General features: G+C 45.6%; 1 protein-coding gene across 1 annotated transcript; it reads left to right on the plus strand.

Moving 5' to 3' along the window:
- Window positions 1-8,221: 8,221 nt before the first annotated feature.
- On the plus strand, window positions 8,222-17,812 carry chn1 (chimerin 1). The gene is made up of 7 exons (XM_033987504.2): window positions 8,222-8,768; window positions 10,574-10,658; window positions 13,705-13,878; window positions 15,150-15,227; window positions 16,170-16,307; window positions 16,885-16,990; window positions 17,071-17,812. The coding sequence occupies exons 1-7, from the start codon at window positions 8,535-8,537 to the stop codon at window positions 17,240-17,242; spliced, it is 987 nt and encodes a 328-aa protein (XP_033843395.1). The 5' UTR covers window positions 8,222-8,534; the 3' UTR covers window positions 17,243-17,812.
- The last annotated feature ends 1,072 nt before the right edge of the window (window positions 17,813-18,884 follow it).

An 18,884-nucleotide genomic window follows, 5' to 3' on the forward strand; every position in this document is an offset into this window, starting at 1 on the left:
CAGATAGCAGCCTGCCATACATCACTGTCAGCACACAGACTGCTCCAGCCACATCCAGGTAATCTATTTGTCCCGCGAAAATATGGTGTAATTTGTTCATCTTTCTTGCAAGCGCAGCAAAAAGGAAACAATTTGAACCGTGCCACGTGCCTATGCACCGGTTGGGATGGGAGGACGCCACAGTAGGCTGCCTCAAAGTATCTGCATTGACAATATATTCCTCCTATGCATCGGTAATTTCAAGTCTCTTCCACTGTATTTTATGCTCTGTGCGACGCCACAGCGCTGGAAAAAGATATAGACTTTCACACATTTAATGGAACAATTGAAGCCAGCCACCCATGTATTTCTGCATTTCCACATCACTTATCTAAGGATTTCATTCACTCCTGTCATCATTATGTAAGCTTATATAACTTTAATGTATTGTTTGTATAGATTAATTGTACTTTCTAATATTTGTGTGTGACTTTCTGGTATGTTGACATTCCAAACACTGAACTTCAATATGATTGTGTCATGATGTCAGTTTTCCCTGTCCTCCCGTGCTCTCTCCCCCTCCCCTACCTGTGTGTCTGGAGCTGGGTGGAGTGCCTGACTCCTCCCGTGCACACCTGGGGTGCATCAGCCTAATCACCACCACCTGCTGCTGAGTACAAGAAGGCTTGGCAGTCTACACTCGGTGCCAGACCGTCCGCGTGTAAAACGTGAATGTTTCTAGCTAAGCTTTGTTATTTGGTACTTTCCTGCAAATGCTCATTTGGATTTATGCACCCTCCAGATTCCTGCCTCCACTCGCCCAGCTCCTGCCGTCACGTTCCAGTCCCGGTATCGTCTCCTGCTCGTCTCGTCTCCGGCTCGTCTAGTCTCCTGCTCGTCTCGTCTCCTGCTCGTCTCGTCTCCTGCTCGTCTCGTCTCCTGCTCGTCTCGTCTCCTGTCCGGTCCTGGTCTCTGGTTTGTCACCCGCTCCCCGCTCTGGTCTTCGTCTGCTCCGCCCGCCCTGGTGCCGCACCTGCTTCTATCCCCGTCCTGGTCCTGTCCTGCCCGCCTCTACCTGCACCGCACCCGCCTGACCCGTCTCCCGCTCCCCGGTTCCTGTACCTGCTCTTGTGACCTGTTTAAAGACTGCATTTTCACCGCTGTAAATAAACACTGTTAAAACTGCTCTGGTCTGCATCCTTTGGTCCTATCCGCACCGTTACGACAGAACGGTCTGGCCACTATGGACCAAGCAGGCTCAGACCCGGACCAGACGCGCCGCCTCACGCACTCTCACCCCGAGGCGGTGCTGGGTCAGCATGAACAATCCATTCGAACTCTATTGGAGCTAAATCAGACATTGTCCCAGCAGGTGGCACAGCTTAACCACCAGGTGGCCGCGCTCCTCGTCACCCCGCCTGCTGCAGCTGGAGCGCCGCCACGCCTCCCGGAGCCGAGAGGCACGGATCCGGAGCCGTATGCTGGACAACCTCACCTCTGTCGCGGATTCCTGTTCCAGTGCGAGTTCATGTTCCAGCAATGCCCTTCTCGTTTCAGCTCGGGGGCCACCAAGATCCGGTATATATGTGGATTACTCCGGGGCAGAGCTCTCCAGTGGGCAGAGGCGCGCCTAATGAAGACGTCTGTGGATAGCCTGGATTTTAATGAATTTGTGTCCACGTTTAAGCTGGTGTTTGACCACCCGCACTACCAGGACAATGCTGCCTCCCGGTTATTGACTCTCAGCCAGGGCTCCAGGACGGTAGCGGATTATTCCATTGAATTCTGGACACATGCGGCGGAGCTGGACTGGACGGACAGCGCGCTGCGGGCTGTGTTTGTGCGGGGCCTGAACGAGACTTTGAAAGATGAATTGGTTTCCCGGGACGAACCCCCCGACCTGCGGAGCCTCATCTCCCTCACTCACCGTATTGACAACCGGCTACGGGCTCGTCGCCGAGAGAGACGCCGGTCACCGGTCCCGCCGGAGCCACGCGCTGCCCCGCCCCCGCCAGATGAGCCCATGCAACTCGACAGGACCCTTGTGTCGGCCGAGGAGCGTCAACGGAGGCGTCGCCTGGCCGGGGCTTGCCTCTACTGCGGTGAGCGCGGACATTATGTGGTCACTTGCCCAGTTCGGCCAAAAGGGGGGGCCCACCAGTAGCGCTGGGAGTACTGGTGGGCGAGCAACACATCCTGGACTCTACTAATAGACTGCGGCTCAGCGCCACCCTGTGCGTTCGCACAGAGACTTTATGCGTTTCCGCCCTTATCGACTCCGGGGCTGAGAAGGACTTTATTGATGCCCAAGTCGCGGAGCAGCTCGGGGTCTACCTGGAGCCCCTCGAACGCCCCTTAAATGCCCAGGGGCTCAATGGACGTTTTCTGGGGCACATCACCCACATCACAGAACCTGTCACCGTGATTCTGTCCGGCAACCACCAAGAGAACCGTCAGTTTCATGTCCTGTCCTCCTCCGCTTCTCCTCTGGTCCTTGGTTACCCCTGGCTACGCGCCCACAACCCTGTTTTCGATTGGGCCAGGGGCGGAGTTTCGGGCTGGAGTCCCGATTGCCACGCCAAGTGCCTTCGGTCCGCCCTCCCTCCGGCCGGGAGGTCCGTTCCTGTCGCCGATCCGTCCCCAGACACCCCCAATCTGTCCTCGGTGCCTGCTGAATATCACGACCTGGGGGAGGTTTTTAGCAAGAGCAAGGCCCTCTCTTTACCGCCCCACCGCCCATATGACTGCGCCATTGACCTCCTGCCGGGTGCCCCACTACCATCTAGCAGGCTATATAACCTGTCTAAACCTGAACGCGAGTCAATGGAGGACTATATCCGTGGGTCCCTTGCTGCCGGAATCATCCGCCCGTCCACTTCACCCGTGGGAGCGGGGTTCTTCTTTGTGGCCAAGAAGGACAAATCCCTGCGGCCTTGCATTGATTATCGGGGTCTGAACAATATAACTGTAAAGAATAAATACCCGCTACCCCTACTGGACTCGGCATTTACGCCCCTCCACGGTGCGACCATCTTTTCCAAGTTGGATTTGCGGAATGCGTACCACCTGGTGCGCATCAGGGAGGGAGACGAATGGAAGACGGCCTTCAAGACACCCCTGGGACATTTCGAATACTTGGTTATGCCCTTCGGTCTCACCAACGCCCCTGCCGTATTCCAAGCCCTCATCAACGATGTGCTCCGTGATTTCCTTAACCGATTCATCTTTGTTTACTTGGATGACATCTTGATTTTCTCGCGGTCCCTCCAGGAGCATCACCAGCACGTTCGCCAGGTTCTCCAGCGCCTCCTCGAGAATAAACTGTTCGTGAAAGCTGAGAAATGCGAGTTTCACGCAGAGGAGGTCAGCTTTTTGGGCTTCATTGTGGGGCGGGGCCAAGTAAGAGCTGATCCTGAAAAGATCCAGGCTGTCACTGAGTGGCCCATTCCTACCAACCGGAGACAGCTCCAGAGATTTATCGGCTTTGCCAATTTTTATAGACGTTTCATCCGGGATTTTAGTAGGGTTATCTCGCCCTTAACTAAACTCACCTCTCCTGCTTTGCAGTTTGCCTGGTCCCCTGAGGCGCAGACAGCCTTCGAGAAGCTTAAGAGACTATTTACCTCCGCTCCCATCCTGCACCAGCCCGACCCTTCACGGCAATTCATCGTGGAGGTCGACGCCTCCGACTCGGGAGTGGGGGCCGTGCTTTCGCAGAGGTTCGACCCCCACAACCGCCTCTGTCCCTGCGCCTTCTTTTCCCGGCGATTGTCCTCGGCCGAGGTCAATTATGACGTGGGGGATCGGGAGCTCCTTGCCGTAAAGCTGGCCTTGGAGGAGTGGCGCCACTGGCTCGAAGGGGCGGAGCAACCATTCATCGTCTGGACCGACCATAAAAACTTGGAGTACATCCAGTCCGCCAGGCGCCTCAATCCCCGTCAAGCTCGTTGGTCCCTCTTCTTCAGCCGCTTCAACTTTCTCCTCACCTACCGCCCCGGATCTCGGAACGTCAAACCAGATGCCCTCTCCCGCCAGTTCGCCCTGGAGGATAGCCCGGTCACCGCAGAAACAATTATCCCCTCCTCGTGTGTGGTGGCCGCGGTCCATTGGGAAATCGAGGACACCGTCCGAGAGGCCCAGACCAACGACCCCGACCCAGGTAACGGCCCTCCAGATAAACTGTTTGTTCCCGATTCTGTCCGGTCTCAGGTGCTCCAGTGGGTCCATGCCTCCCGTTTCGCCTGCCATCCTGGTGCCGGTCGCTCTCTCTCCCTCCTCAGGAGACGCTTCTGGTGGCCCACGATGGACACAGACACCCGGGCTTATGTCGCCGCCTGCCAGGTATGTGCTCGGGCCAAGGCCTCCCACTCACCCCCCTCTGGTCTCTTGCATCCTCTCCCAGTTCCTCGTCGCCCTTGGTCCCACATCGCCTTGGACTTCGTGACGGGCCTTCCCCCTTCCCAGGGGAACACGGTGGTTCTCACCATTGTGGACCGCTTCTCCAAGGCCGCCCATTTCGTTGCCCTGCCTAAGCTCCCCACAGCCAAAGAAACTGCCGACCAGCTGACCAGTCATGTCTTCCGACTCCACGGCATCCCGGTGGACATCGTGTCCGACAGAGGGACCCAATTCACCTCTCAGGTATGGCGGTCTTTCTGCGACAGTTTGGGGGCCACGGTCAGCCTCACGTCCGGGTTCCACCCACAATCTAATGGGCAGACGGAGCGGGCCAACCAAGACCTGGAGTCGGCTCTACGGTGCACAGCCTCCGCCAACCCCGCGACCTGGAGTACTCACCTGCCCTGGATAGAGTACGCTCACAACTCCCTCGTGAGTTCCGCCACTGGTATGTCCCCCTTCGAGGCATCGCTGGGATACCAACCCCCTCTCTTCCCCACGGAGGAGAGGGACCTCGCCGTCCCGTCTGTTCAGCGCCATCTCCAGCGCTGTCGCCGGATCTGGAAGAAGGCCAGGGCGGCCCTTCTTCGGGCTGGAGCGCGCACTAAGGCGACGGCCGATCGCCACCGTGTCCCGGCGCCCGTATACCAACCTGGCCAGATGGTTTGGCTCTCCGCCAAGACGATCCCGCTGAAGACGGACTCCCGTAAGCTGTCCCCCCGATTCCTGGGACCGTTTAAGATCATGAGGATCATAAATCCATCGGCGGTGCGCCTCCAGTTACCCCCGTCTCTCCGGATTCATCCGACCTTTCACGTCTCCCAGGTTAAACCAGTCCGGACCAGCGACCTGTGCCCTCCGGCCGATCCCCCACCGCCCGCCCGAGTCATTGACGGCCACCCGGCGTTCACCGTCCGCCGCCTGATTGACGTTCGTCGCCGTGGTAGGGGCCTCCAGTACCTCGTCGATTGGGAGGGTTACGGTCCGGAGGAGCGATCCTGGGTGCCCAGGGCACGCATTCTGGATCCCGACATGGTGAGAGACTTCCACCGCGCTCATCCTGACAAGCCTGGGGGTCCACCAGGAGGTGGACCTTAGGGGGGGGGTACTGTCATGATGTCAGTTTTCCCTGTCCTCCCGTGCTCTCTCCCCCTCCCCTACCTGTGTGTCTGGAGCTGGGTGGAGTGCCTGACTCCTCCCGTGCACACCTGGGGTGCATCAGCCTAATCACCACCACCTGCTGCTGAGTACAAGAAGGCTTGGCAGTCTACACTCGGTGCCAGACCGTCCGCGTGTAAAACGTGAATGTTTCTAGCTAAGCTTTGTTATTTGGTACTTTCCTGCAAATGCTCATTTGGATTTATGCACCCTCCAGATTCCTGCCTCCACTCGCCCAGCTCCTGCCGTCACGTTCCAGTCCCGGTATCGTCTCCTGCTCGTCTCGTCTCCGGCTCGTCTAGTCTCCTGCTCGTCTCGTCTCCTGCTCGTCTCGTCTCCTGCTCGTCTCGTCTCCTGCTCGTCTCGTCTCCTGTCCGGTCCTGGTCTCTGGTTTGTCACCCGCTCCCCGCTCTGGTCTTCGTCTGCTCCGCCCGCCCTGGTGCCGCACCTGCTTCTATCCCCGTCCTGGTCCTGTCCTGCCCGCCTCTACCTGCACCGCACCCGCCTGACCCGTCTCCCGCTCCCCGGTTCCTGTACCTGCTCTTGTGACCTGTTTAAAGACTGCATTTTCACCGCTGTAAATAAACACTGTTAAAACTGCTCTGGTCTGCATCCTTTGGTCCTATCCGCACCGTTACGACAGATTGGAGACATACTCATTAATCAAAATTAAATGCGAGGGAGCGTGGATGTAGTTTACAGTTGTTGTAGGTCAACAGTGCATTAGAAGAAAACACTTCCCTTATATAACAACCTCCCTAAGCCATACAAATGCTCAGTATTTCTCAGCTTAATGGCTTAAAAAGGGACGTGAGGGAATGTTGAATTGCTTAAAATAAAAAAAGTTTTAGGGTCACTCACAGATTAAAGAATGAATTGGAACTTAATAACATAGCACTGTGATCATCATCAGTACAAACATCACTATAAACTAGCTCTAGAGTAGACCACTGTCCATTCTCCACTGCAGCATCTTTGGACAGGTTTCAAAACAGGCAGATCAATCAGTGTCAATTAGAGGCACGTTCAAAGCAAACCACATCCTGGGAGAGCTGGGCCCTCCTTGTGCACTTACCAGCAGCCAGACTATTATAGTGCAAACAGTGTAAAGTGCCCAGGATCTGAGCAGAGGAGAACGCTGCCCCTTATCACCAACTCTCTCCAGCATGTCCTCCAGAGCCCAGACATCCGCTGAGTTCAAACACCCCTTTTATGTCCAACTTAAAAATACAGTTCTTTAAGAGCTCTATCTACCTGGCTTTCTTTGTTATCCACAGGCATCTACCCCCTTGGCTGTGCCTTATGGCTGTGCTTATTGATTTCTGAAGGGGAGCTTGAACAGGCACTTCCTGTGGGGAGGTGAGAATGCTAGACTCTTATAATAGGCGAGTCGTGGGAGCATAATCACATTTGAGTGGCGGTGTGAAATATAAAAGCACTGTGCTAATGCTCCTCGCCCACATTGCCGTCACGGGGTTATATTTGAAATGTAGTTTGCATAAGTGCAGAGGGCCTTGCATCAGGACAAACTATACACATATATTTAAAACAAAGAAGGGCTGTATTATGATATAATCTGAATATATGGTTATATACCGATGTATGTTTTTTTTACAGTTTTAATTGTGGTGAGTGTTTTCTGTTAGTGGTTTTATTGTTATATAAGATAATACAGTGGTTAGTGAGTATTTAGGACAATGAGTCTCAACTTGTGGATATATATATAGGCCATTGGGAATTTCAGTCTTTTGAAACCTAAATATCTTTGCAACATAAAACTACACTGTAAGACACTATAATATCTATGATAAACCTTTATTTTACCAACAAAGTTACGTATCTCTCTCACTCACTCTTGAATTTATTTACCACACGTAGTCAAATTCAGTGGTAGAAATAGAATAACATGAAAAACAATGACTAAAATGTTTTTTGAAAGTTTAAAATAGAGCTGTAGCCATAGCACAGCCATAGATGAGAATATTCATACAGAACTGGACATTCCACGCTGCATAAAAATTGAGGTTAGGGTCATAAAAAGTATCAGTGGTAAAATGTCCTGAATTTTTGGTGACAAACATACAACTATATCAATAAATAAATACATAAATAGAGCTTTTTTCTAAATATATTAAAAATAAATTTAGTGTCTCGTTGAATCATGTTATTTCATGCTATGCCACTACTGCTACACTTCCATTCTGTTTCATCTTCATCATATTTGGCTATTTCCTGTTTTGTCCTTCTCATTCCATCTTCCTTTTATGGAGGTGGAGTGTTCTCATGGTGCGTCTACAGCAGTGATCTCATAGTTTACGTGCCTGCTGGGTCGCCTTTTGTGCGTCTAGCTCTTTGTGCGCCCCTCTCCACGCTGCAGTTTCTGTGGTAACATGATTTTGAAAATAGCTACTCCCCACTCTAACGGCCCACTGTTCAAGTTCTCCCGGCAGCAACCCACTCGTCTTGACTCATTCATTGCTCATTATCATCCCCCCCCCCCCCATTTGACCACCCCTTCTTTATAACTGATGGGGACAGAGATGGTAGTGTGGTAGTAGTGGTGGGGGCGGGGTGGCGGTTACTATAAAGCCGCTGGTTCCGCACTGTGATTGGCTGGTGGGATGTGTTTAATCCCCTGGACTCCTCCCCCCTCACTCTGACAGCATCCACACACACATAGGGCTGAGTGTTCCAGCAGGAATATCAGCGTTGCACAGGGAGGAGAGGATTAGCTAGAAGCCAGCTCATCTGCATATGTACTGTAGCATCCAGGACTGCTTCTTTTTTGTATAAACCTGGTATTGTCATCTCAAAGACTTTACTCCTGCTATTTCCACAGCGTTGAACGGAACTGAAGGACTACTCCTCTATTTTTTTTTACTATGATGTCTTGTCATACTGGAACTTGCAACTGACTGTCTACCATCTGAACCCCAGGCTTTCTTTCAATTGCTGGACTTTTTTTCTCCCCGCTTTCACTTTGTTTCCGCAGCAACAACATGCCATCCCAAGAGTCCTACGAGGAGAAGTCCCTTGTGCAAAAAGCCAAGCGGGAGGCCAATCAGGAGGATATGTTGGCCGCAGCTCTGGGGATGAGAGTGGGGCCACAGAAACCTCCGGCGACTTTCTGGCAGCCACTGAAACTGTTTGCCTATTCACAACTCACATCGCTGGTGCGGCGAGCTACTCTAAAGGAGAGCACACCCAGGGCTGAGAAGGTCCATAACTTTAAGGTAAGTTTGAACAAGCGTCAGGTTTTCAGCTCAGTGTGAAATGTTTCATCATGTATGGCCTGAGGGGGAACAGAGCGGCGTCAGAGGAGGTTCATCAAAAGGAAATGTGTTGGTGGTCTGTGTACTTCTGTGGTTTTGCTTTGAGCACCAGATGGACAGATTAAGCACATGGAGAGGGGGACAGTGGAGGAGTGTATCCCTGTTTGGCTCAGGGTACTGGTTTCACTGGGAAGAGAGGAGTACCATATTACCATTATTTTGTGGATTAGTTTCTGTCTACTCTAGTTCTACATCAATGAAATGAGTCATTTCTTTTGTTTAAGTAGACCAGCCTTATAATGTGTTATTACAAATCTGTGTTGTTGTTTTTTTTAAGTATTTAATAACAAAGTAGAATGAGGAAATATTACGTCTCAAATGACATCTATCCTCATTATACTTTGACTAGTCGTAGTTTTTTCTGCTCCTGTTCAACCCAATATGTATGCTGTGTAAGTTCTAACGATAGCTAAGCCTTTTACTGTTGAATTTATTGAAATAATCTTAATTCATGTAACTGAGTATACTTTGTTGCCCTTCTAGCTAAAACTAACGATAATATGTAGTTTAACTCCGTTCAGTCCAGCCCTTTGGCTTTGAACCTACACAAAAGAATCAAGTATCATATAATACACAGTATCACACAACATCATATGAAGAGATTGTGGTTGCTAGCGATAACAACAAACAAAGTGCCTTCCTCCCCTGCCACAAATCAGGAAGCGCCGTGGCTCCCCCTCGATCCCAGCGCCCACTCTGATTGGCTGGACTGTTGTTACCTGCCACAACATGGGGTTTTCTCTCCCCTCAGCTTCTATGTGGGCGACCCTCTGGTGTTTTCCAAAGAAGATTATCATGACACCTCACACCTTCTCTGCGGTGAAGTGTCAAAGCTGCCAGTGCCACGATGCCAAGGGGCGCTCTGCTCCCAGCTCTGGAGTGTCAGTCTGCGAAAACAACAAGCCTCCTCTATAGACACAGTATCCCCCTGTGTGCCACATCCAAATACTACAATGAGGCATCTGCTGACTGCCTTACTCTGTCACTTGTATCATCATTAAGGCTCTACTTGTCCAATGTTTTGGTTTGTGTGATATTTCAAGTGTGAAGACAGAATCCATGGCCATTATTGTGATTACAGCTATTGTCCCAAAATATTACAAAAACACTATAAGCAAATACTATGTCATACTCGCCAAATATACAATTTAAAACATTACATAAACAAAACAGTACCTAAATAACTGTTTCAAATAACTGTGTTTTCATTTATGATCAAAATAATTGCTTTTTCTCTTAATTTTGCAGCCCACACATATCATTATACGAAACCATTATGTGGTATAGTTTTACTCCACTGGTGTGTTAACAGTCTGATATTATAACATTACAACACATCTTATTAGCAGATGGTGGGTTTGAAAAGGTCAGTAAGGGACCAAGGAAGGAGACATTAATTTTTTATGTCAGTGTGAATAGCTGTCTGAATCCAGCCATGTTTTGTGCAAGATGGCCACGTACTAACTGCAAAAAATAGGCTATAAATGATCATAACATTTCAGTTTAACCAAATTGCTCACTGGATAGAGCATTAGAGTCTGTGAAGGTCCAAATTGGCACTTAATTAAAATACAGCCAATGGCGGAACAACTATTTTCTGCAGATAAACAGCTAAGATTATTCAGTTAGACCTAGTATTTACATCACTATAGCCTGTAATGTGATATACACTCTTAAAGTCTAACCTCTGTTTCTCTTTGTTGTAGGTGCACACATTTAAAGGGCCACACTGGTGCGAACACTGTGCCAGCTTCATGTGGGGACTCATGGCTCAGGGAGTCAAATGCTCAGGTACGTACTGTTCAGCTCTTACATAAACACGGCCTTCTGTTAACAGCATTTTCCACCAATACCAAATGAGCATTTATTTATGTAGGTTACTTGGTTTTTAGTACATCTGGTGCGGGATTAAGAGCATTAGATTAACCGAATCCCACCAGTAGCAGTGTGGTCCCAGATTAGTCGTTGTATAACACAATGAAATAGAGGCTGTGTATGTGTGATGTAATGCAAAGTTATGACCATGTCATAGCCACTGGCCTATTTTTTTCCAATCAGAAACAAAGTTATGATTGTTATTCCAAGTATTACTAAGTATCAGTCAGCTTTGAGTATTCACTATGTAACCTTAACAGCTGAGGTTCAACATTTACAGATTTTTATGTTTGGAGTGCCCAAGAGCAACCAATATTTGACTAACATTTGAAACTATCTATAGTCTTGAATACTGAGCAGACAAACTCCATGAAACCTCTGATATTGGAGGGTAGGCTGTTGCTATGGAATGTTTCTCCTTTGCCCTATTTAAAGAATAAGCTATTTCTGTTCCAAACATATTTACATATCTTGTGAATTGGTGCTTGCAAGCTCAACAAGCTCCTATTGTTGATAAAGAATCCTAGTGTGAGAATTTTGAGTCTAGCTGGGGTATGAGTTACTTTCCCATCAGTGAACAGTGTTACAATCCAGCTCGATACGTGTCTGTCATGTTTAATAGATGAAACAAGTATGCCACACAGCTTTAGCGTTAAATATTTATGCCTTGTTTTTAAAGCTAACAACAATAGCACTACTACCACATATGTTCCCATGCCATTTCCCAGCTCAGATTTTCATTTTGGTTGTCATTCCTCACAGTATCGGTATCTAGAACAACCCACTTTCACATGATGTACAAATTAGCATACCAAAAAGTGTGCTCAACCCCCTTTTTCAGTTTGAATGTGCTAAGTGTTTTTGGCCCAGCACCACAAAGACAGCTTCTGCTTTTGGTTTTTGTGGCACATTTGCTCATCAGAGTATATGTGCGTATAGACCCCCCTCTTCTCCAGTCTCATCCCATCACGGCCATGAAGGAAAACAAAGCTGGCATGTCTGTTTAATGAGGACTCCGAGCTCTGTTTCCACACATTAAAATTCACCAGCTTCAGCCCCACAGCTAGGTCAGGTCGTTCAGACACAATTTTATGTTGGGAACCAAAAAATGATGATAATGAAGTGGCTTTAGGTTATCTTTGCCAAGATTATTATAGCTTTGCTGGAGAACGTTACTTTGTTACTCTCTTATGAAATGAGGAACAGTACGGCTGGATTCTGACTATACAGAAAATGTAACTATAAATAGGCATGTAAAATGTCTTCAATTAAAGAATCAATTTAGTCAGTTTGGTTTACATTTGAGTTTATTTCAGAGATTTTTTTTTCAGCTACAAAAGAATATTCTGACAGAAAATTTTTGTTGAAATAAGAAGATTGAGTGGTCAGAAATATACAAAAATATGACCTCAAAAATAGACCTAGAACTAAATAAATTGGAAACAAGTCAAAATTATTCAAATTAAATATTACATACATATATTGAAGTCATCTGAAGTCACATGAAGTAATTTTAATTAGATTTTTAGTTGTGCTCTGTTTAAATTAACATATCTATCCAAAAGTAAGTATTTTGAGTCAGAATTGCTTGTAGGGTTTGGAAAATAAAATGCTATGATACCAAAAACAATAGCATTCAAATTATCTTAAAAAATATGAAAAATGTAGCCAACAATTTCATAAAGCCTTTAACCAAAATAAGCCAGCACAGTGCATCATTCTCACGATAGCAACTCAGACAGAGTTGACGGTGCGGTAAACCAACCTCCTCACTCTCTTGGAGCTCAGGTCCCAGGGGCCACTGGCTCACCCTCACCCGCCCCACATGGGACCCCCGCCCTCAGTGTGAATGCAGCCAGACACTGATAACAGATCTGCCCTATTCTCCGCCTGTCTCATGCACTTATGAGAATCATCTCTTAAAATAATTACATTTTTGCCCCAATGCATATCAATGTGGCTTGTGTGCTGTTCTCAAGGGAGCCATATTAATCAAAATGTGTCCTACACCACTCCAGAAATCTAGCTTACACCAGATCTTTGAGAATGTGAGGTGCTTTTTATATTTTTGGTGCTTGAAGTACAAAAACAGCTTGTCATTTATCAAAAAATCAACTTAGAAAAGCCTGTGAAGATGTGAGCGTTTGCAAAGCGGCCTCATTTCAGTGAGAGAAAGTAGGTCTGGAGTAGCCCGCGGTGCTTGAATTGCTGCTTCCTCAGCCTTTGTGTGCCAGAACTGGGATTTGGAAGAGAATGGAGCATGCAGTGTTCAGTCTCCCTCCTACAGGCCAGACTGCTCCTCTGCTACTTAAACCCTCTCTCTCTTGCTCTCTCTCTCACTGAAGTAAGTCTCTTCCTCTTGCTCCTGCCATGGAGAGAAGGTGAATTTTGCCCTTAAACAGCTGTGCTCCTTGTGCTCCCATGGGCTGTGACTAAAGACTAGATGCATGATGAAGGATACTTAGACACACTAATGCACCATTTGAGCACCCACTGGGCTACATTCAGAAGCACAAAACAGTGTTCGAAATCCCACAATTCAGACGGTTTCTTTGTTTCCTGGTTGTTTTCCCACTCGATGAATAAATAAGTGCTTGTATCCAGAAATGGCCGGTTTTATCCAGTACTCAAGGACACTTCAATGTCCCCTTTTGGCAGCAAGACAAGAGCTCTCCAGTGGTTCTTTGACATTGAGGGGGCAAATATTGATCAAGGGGATTAACAGTGATCTGCGAGCCAATGAGTTTAAAGGGCCAGCCACATCGCAATTAACCCGTGCAGTGCAAATGTGTGAAGAACACTTTAGCTCCGATTATTAAATGTCCACACCACAAAAAATTCAATTACTGAGGATAGATTTAATTTCACTGGAGAGCTGCGGATATATTGAAAATGCACAGTGACAGGTCTAGGAATGCCTTGTGAATAATATTTTCTTAACTAAAATGTGTTGTTTCTACAGATTGTGGTTTAAATGTCCATAAACAGTGCGCCCCTCTGGTCCCCAACGACTGCAAACCCAGCCTGAGACACATCCGTAAAGTCTACAGCTGTGACCTGACCACTCTGGTGAACGTTTACAACACAGCCAGGCCCATGGTGGTGGACATGTGCATCCGGGAGATCGAGTCCAGAGGTCAGTTTAGGACATGTACTAGAGGGGATGTTTCAAATGCATTTTTAGAACAGAAAATGATGAACTGGTATCATGGTTTAGATACAGGATTAGGTAAAATACTGTGCAACTAGTGACATTGACATGATTTGTTACAATGTTAAAGATATTGGACCTGATGTCTGGGGTTACAGTTTAGGGGAAAAAGTTTTATCTATTAAGTCACTAAACCTGGTAACACTACCCTTTTATTAGTCTTAAAAGCAACACCACCACCACCACCACCAACAACAACAACAACAACAACAACAATTACTTCATTAATATTGAACAGATAGTTTCTTAAGAATTATTCAAGCTTAGTAACTTAATTAATGTCCTAACACTAACTTAATGATTTGCTCAGTATGGCTTAAGTCTTTGTTCATGCTTTATTAAGGCTAATTAAGGCATAGGTGTTACAAAGTGTAGGACAAAACACTTCTAACTCACAATCATAAGAAATTCTTTTTATAATAGTCGTGAACCATTATTTCTTCACAAACCCTGCGTAGCTGATAAAACATACACCCTAACCTGCAATGTAAACTCTTGTTCTTTAAAAGTTCAATTTACATCGTTTCGTATCCACTCCAGCTCAGCCATTTCTTTTATCGCCAACTGTTGACATTTCCTGAAATATAACCAGTGTCTTACAATTAATTATTTTGAGATATCTTGCTAATAAACCAACAAACAACGACAAAACAAAACATATATAATATAACATTGTGTTTGCTGGGCTATAATGGCTAAACTGTATTTGTGGTGGTCATAAAAGCACAATAAAATACGCTTTACTTTTACAGCCAACAGTATACAAAGATTACATTACTTATGCCGTTAATGTTTTAGGGTGCCCAGACAACTGATGAGACTGTTGGTAATTTTCACTATAATGAGGAATCCATTAGTCTGTTTCCTACTGCCTTAGCTGATTGCCTCTCAGTTAAATCATTGGGCTATATAGGAAACTGCCTCATTGTCTGCTCGCTAACACACATCTGGAGCTAACTTTGATTTATGTCTTTATTATTTTGCCCGGTGATGCAGAAAACTATTTGCATCTACCCGTGTTATCCCATTGTGTGGCATTGCGGCCATTTTGGTTTTAATTCCTTATGCATATTCAAGAGTGCTTAATGGCAGTTTCCAGATTACCCAGGGCGACGGGAGCAGGTGAATTTTTCTGCATTAGCACTGACAGCCGTGACAGTGTTTAACTATTGTTATTATGTCTATTTGTCTCCCAGGGCTGAAATCTGAAGGGCTCTATAGAATATCAGGATTCAGTGATTCAGTCGAAGAAGTCAAGACGTCGTTTGACAAAGGTTTGGATTTATCTATACTATCGTCTTTGTAAACAATACGGCTGCCAAAGATTTTCAATGGAGCAGTGTGATATTGCAACAAATGTTCAGCGAGTAATCAACAGTATGATTTATGACCACACAGTTTATAACATATGGGTAGATTATTTCACGTAGGAAGGTACAGAAGTGTAGTTGGATTATTATCTGGCTATGAAATCATATTCTAGAGAGTAATTAGGCAACAAACTAAATTATATGTCATATCAGAAGTTAGTAGTTGTAAAAAGAAAAGTGTCATATTGTCAATACTGTACCATACTTTGTTACACAAGTGCTTGAATAGTTGTTTCTTTAATTACATCACAGTTGAAAGCCTCTATAAATTGCTGTCACCCTTTGAGTGAAGACTGACACGGCATGCGGACATTTGCTTACATAAGATTTCCCATTAATGAGAAAGTGACATGTAAGTAAAGGATTAGTGTCCATCTGCTGCCAAGTATTCTTCCAGTTCAATTCAGTGTGGACACGAAGTCTATAGGGGGCACATACAGCAGCCTCTGTCTAAGCTGTAGATTGAATAACCATCTTGGGATTCAGAGGCGGGCAGTTTGAGAAGGAGGCTGTCTTTCTTTGCCGAGAGCAGTGTGAATTTTAACTGAGAGGAGGCGCCCGCAGCATTGGGCTAAACTCTGAGCCAGATCGGCGTGTGGGAGATCATCCATGACAGAGTGTCATTCCAGCTCACAGCCCTGTGCTGTTCAGTCTGCCTGCACAAGTAGGCCACAGCCCACTCACAAACGCATGCTTAACTCCCCAAGTCAAAGAGGAGAGAGGCCAATGATACGCAGCAAGAGTTTTGATACTGGTGGTCAGGAGATTTCTGTGAAGTGTAGAGCTGATGTTAGCCTTTCCTGTGTAAAACTCCTCACTTTAAGTATTTCATCATCATGTCCACAGATGGTGAGAAGACAGACATCTCAGCGAAAGCCTATGAAGACATCAACATCATCACAGGAGCGCTCAAGATGTACCTGAGGGAGCTTCCAGTCCCTGTCATCTCATACGACGCATACCCCTGCTTCATCGAGGCTGCAAGTACGAGCAAACGCTAGTGCTAATTTAGTTGTTAATATCATCTTGCATTGTATGGGTGGAAGAAATAGTAAACTGTAAACAATGATTTTGAATAACAGAGGACAGAGATTTAAAAAACAAAGATACTGATTTAAGTCTATCTTACTTTCACTCAACTACATAACTACCTTTATCATGCATGTTACAGAATTTTTCAAATCAAAAAAAAAAAAAAAAAAAAAATTCTGAATATTTTTCAATGATACGTAGTCTTTTTATTTATGTTTGTATACAAATTAAAAGCTCCCTATAAATTAGTAGCATGTCTTCATTCTATTATTCTTACGACATGCCCCTGTTTTTCATTATATCTCCCAGTATTCCTCTAATTGCATCTATCATTTGCAGCACACCAGCAAAACTGCCTCAGGCCTTTGTTGTTCTTCCACTAAAAGCTTTTTTTATTAGCAGATCTGTGAAAACCCACCCGCTCCCAGACTAATGGCCTTTATTAGCAGAGAGGAAATCACTGCAATGCTGATTTTATCTCGTCCCTATTCTGGACTATTGAATCACCTTGTCATTCTGTTCCTTCCAGAGCTCTCAGACCCAGAGAAGAAGCTGGAGGCGTTTCGAGAGGCCCTGGCTCTGCTGCCTGAATCCCACACTGAAACGCTCAAGTACCTCATGGCACACTTAAAAAGGTCAGCCTCCTCAGTAGCCTTTACTACAGCTAAAAGTCAGCAATTTTTTTTTCTAACTTGACATTATAATCTGCTTGCAGGGTGACACAGAATGAGAAATTCAACCTGATGAACGCGGAGAACCTCGCCATTGTCTTTGGGCCCACTCTGATGCGATCTCCAAACCAGGACGCCATGACCGCACTCAACGACATCCGCTACCAGAGACAAGTGGTGGAGGTGCTGATCAAAAATGAGGATCTGCTTTTCTGAATACAGGACAGCTCAAGCTAACCACTATAATCCGTCTGTGTACAAACTTGAATCACAGTTTGAATGACACTTTTTAACCAACCCTCCTTTTTCTGGGTTTGAACCTTGTACTTATACTCTTAGTTTCCCCATTTTTGTCGGGGATGATAGGCCAGCATGCTGCGCACACGGTCTTTTCTTGTGTTGCTTTTCTAGTCATACTCCAATACTCCAGCATGTCTTCAGATGGCATGTAGCGCTCAGTTCATTTCTCTTCTGTCGTAGTCCTATGCTGTAAAATCCAATAAGCTACTGATTTTTGCACTGTACTTTTACAATGCTGTATTTTTGTACCTCTTGTACTGTTTTTATGTAACTGTTTCTAGCTCTCTGCCTCTCTGTCATTGTGTTCACACTGATGCATTTGCCTGACATTTCTAATGTGTTATATGCAACGCCATACTTTTGTACATTTAATTTGGACTGTATATTTTGTAAACATGTGCATGATCACTTTAATTTATTAATTTAAACATTGTTCTGAGAAATGAACCATGATGAACATCAACATTAAAAACAACCGATAAAACCATTTATGTGTAGGCCACTGTTTTGATTGCAGTCATATTAACAACACTCATAATGCTATAAAACTCTAGTTGGAAATCAGTATTATGCACTATATTAACTAGGGTATAATCATGATACAGACATTTCTAGAAGAGAGTAGCTAATGTTATAATAACACTTTTGATATAGTCATTTTAAAGAGCACAATAGATTCGAGGTTATGATGAAATTGACATTACCATTAACATATGTAATCTAAACAATCCGCAATATTTCGTATATTTTTTGCATTTAATAACATGCTTACACAGAGATTTGCAGTTTGAGAAGTACACATAATGTAAGAAAGAATATGTAACAAGGGAGCAAATTAATTGAGTATTTTGCTCATAAATAATAAGTGTGTAATTGCCCATGCAGATTCTGACCTTGACAAACTGATGATGGTGGATAGATGGTGACGTATTTTGCCGTTGGAGACGTTCTGCGATGGAGCAGAGAGCCTCGTGCACACAGCCTTCTGTCACACTGTTACACACACAGACTAAAATCACCTAAGGCCCCACTATTCTGTCAGGAGAGGCTTAATTACTGCTGTAGGACCAGCCGTGTCACGTGAGCGTACGCTGCTTATGCATAATTACCCACAGGTTATCATTTCTCAAGCAACAAGCAATTTCTAAGAAGCACGAGGAGGGGGAGCATTACGTTCTGTTTCCTCAGTGTGCAAGAGCTGTATAAGGAACATTTTGCCTTTTATATTAATTTGAGGTTTAAGACATGTCAGCTCTAATGAGGGTTGACATTATACAATAGTAAATAAATACAATCGTGCCATAATAACTATAAGAAAATAAGATGAAATAAAATGAATGAATAATAATAATAATACAAAGGAAAAAATAGAAGAGCTTTCAGTTGGAGGTGTCTAACGTATATATAACTGAAATGATAATATGAATTCATTTCTCTGTTTGCTGACCTCTGGTGGATAGAGCAAATCGTGGCCCTATCTTGCAATATTCTGAGTGATTAATATTGATACTAACCATCTATGTATCTAAACTATCATAGGTTCCATTGAAAAACAACA

Source organism: Periophthalmus magnuspinnatus, chromosome 21 (assembly GCF_009829125.3).
Source record: "Periophthalmus magnuspinnatus isolate fPerMag1 chromosome 21, fPerMag1.2.pri, whole genome shotgun sequence".
Lineage (NCBI taxonomy): Eukaryota > Metazoa > Chordata > Actinopteri > Gobiiformes > Gobiidae > Periophthalmus > Periophthalmus magnuspinnatus.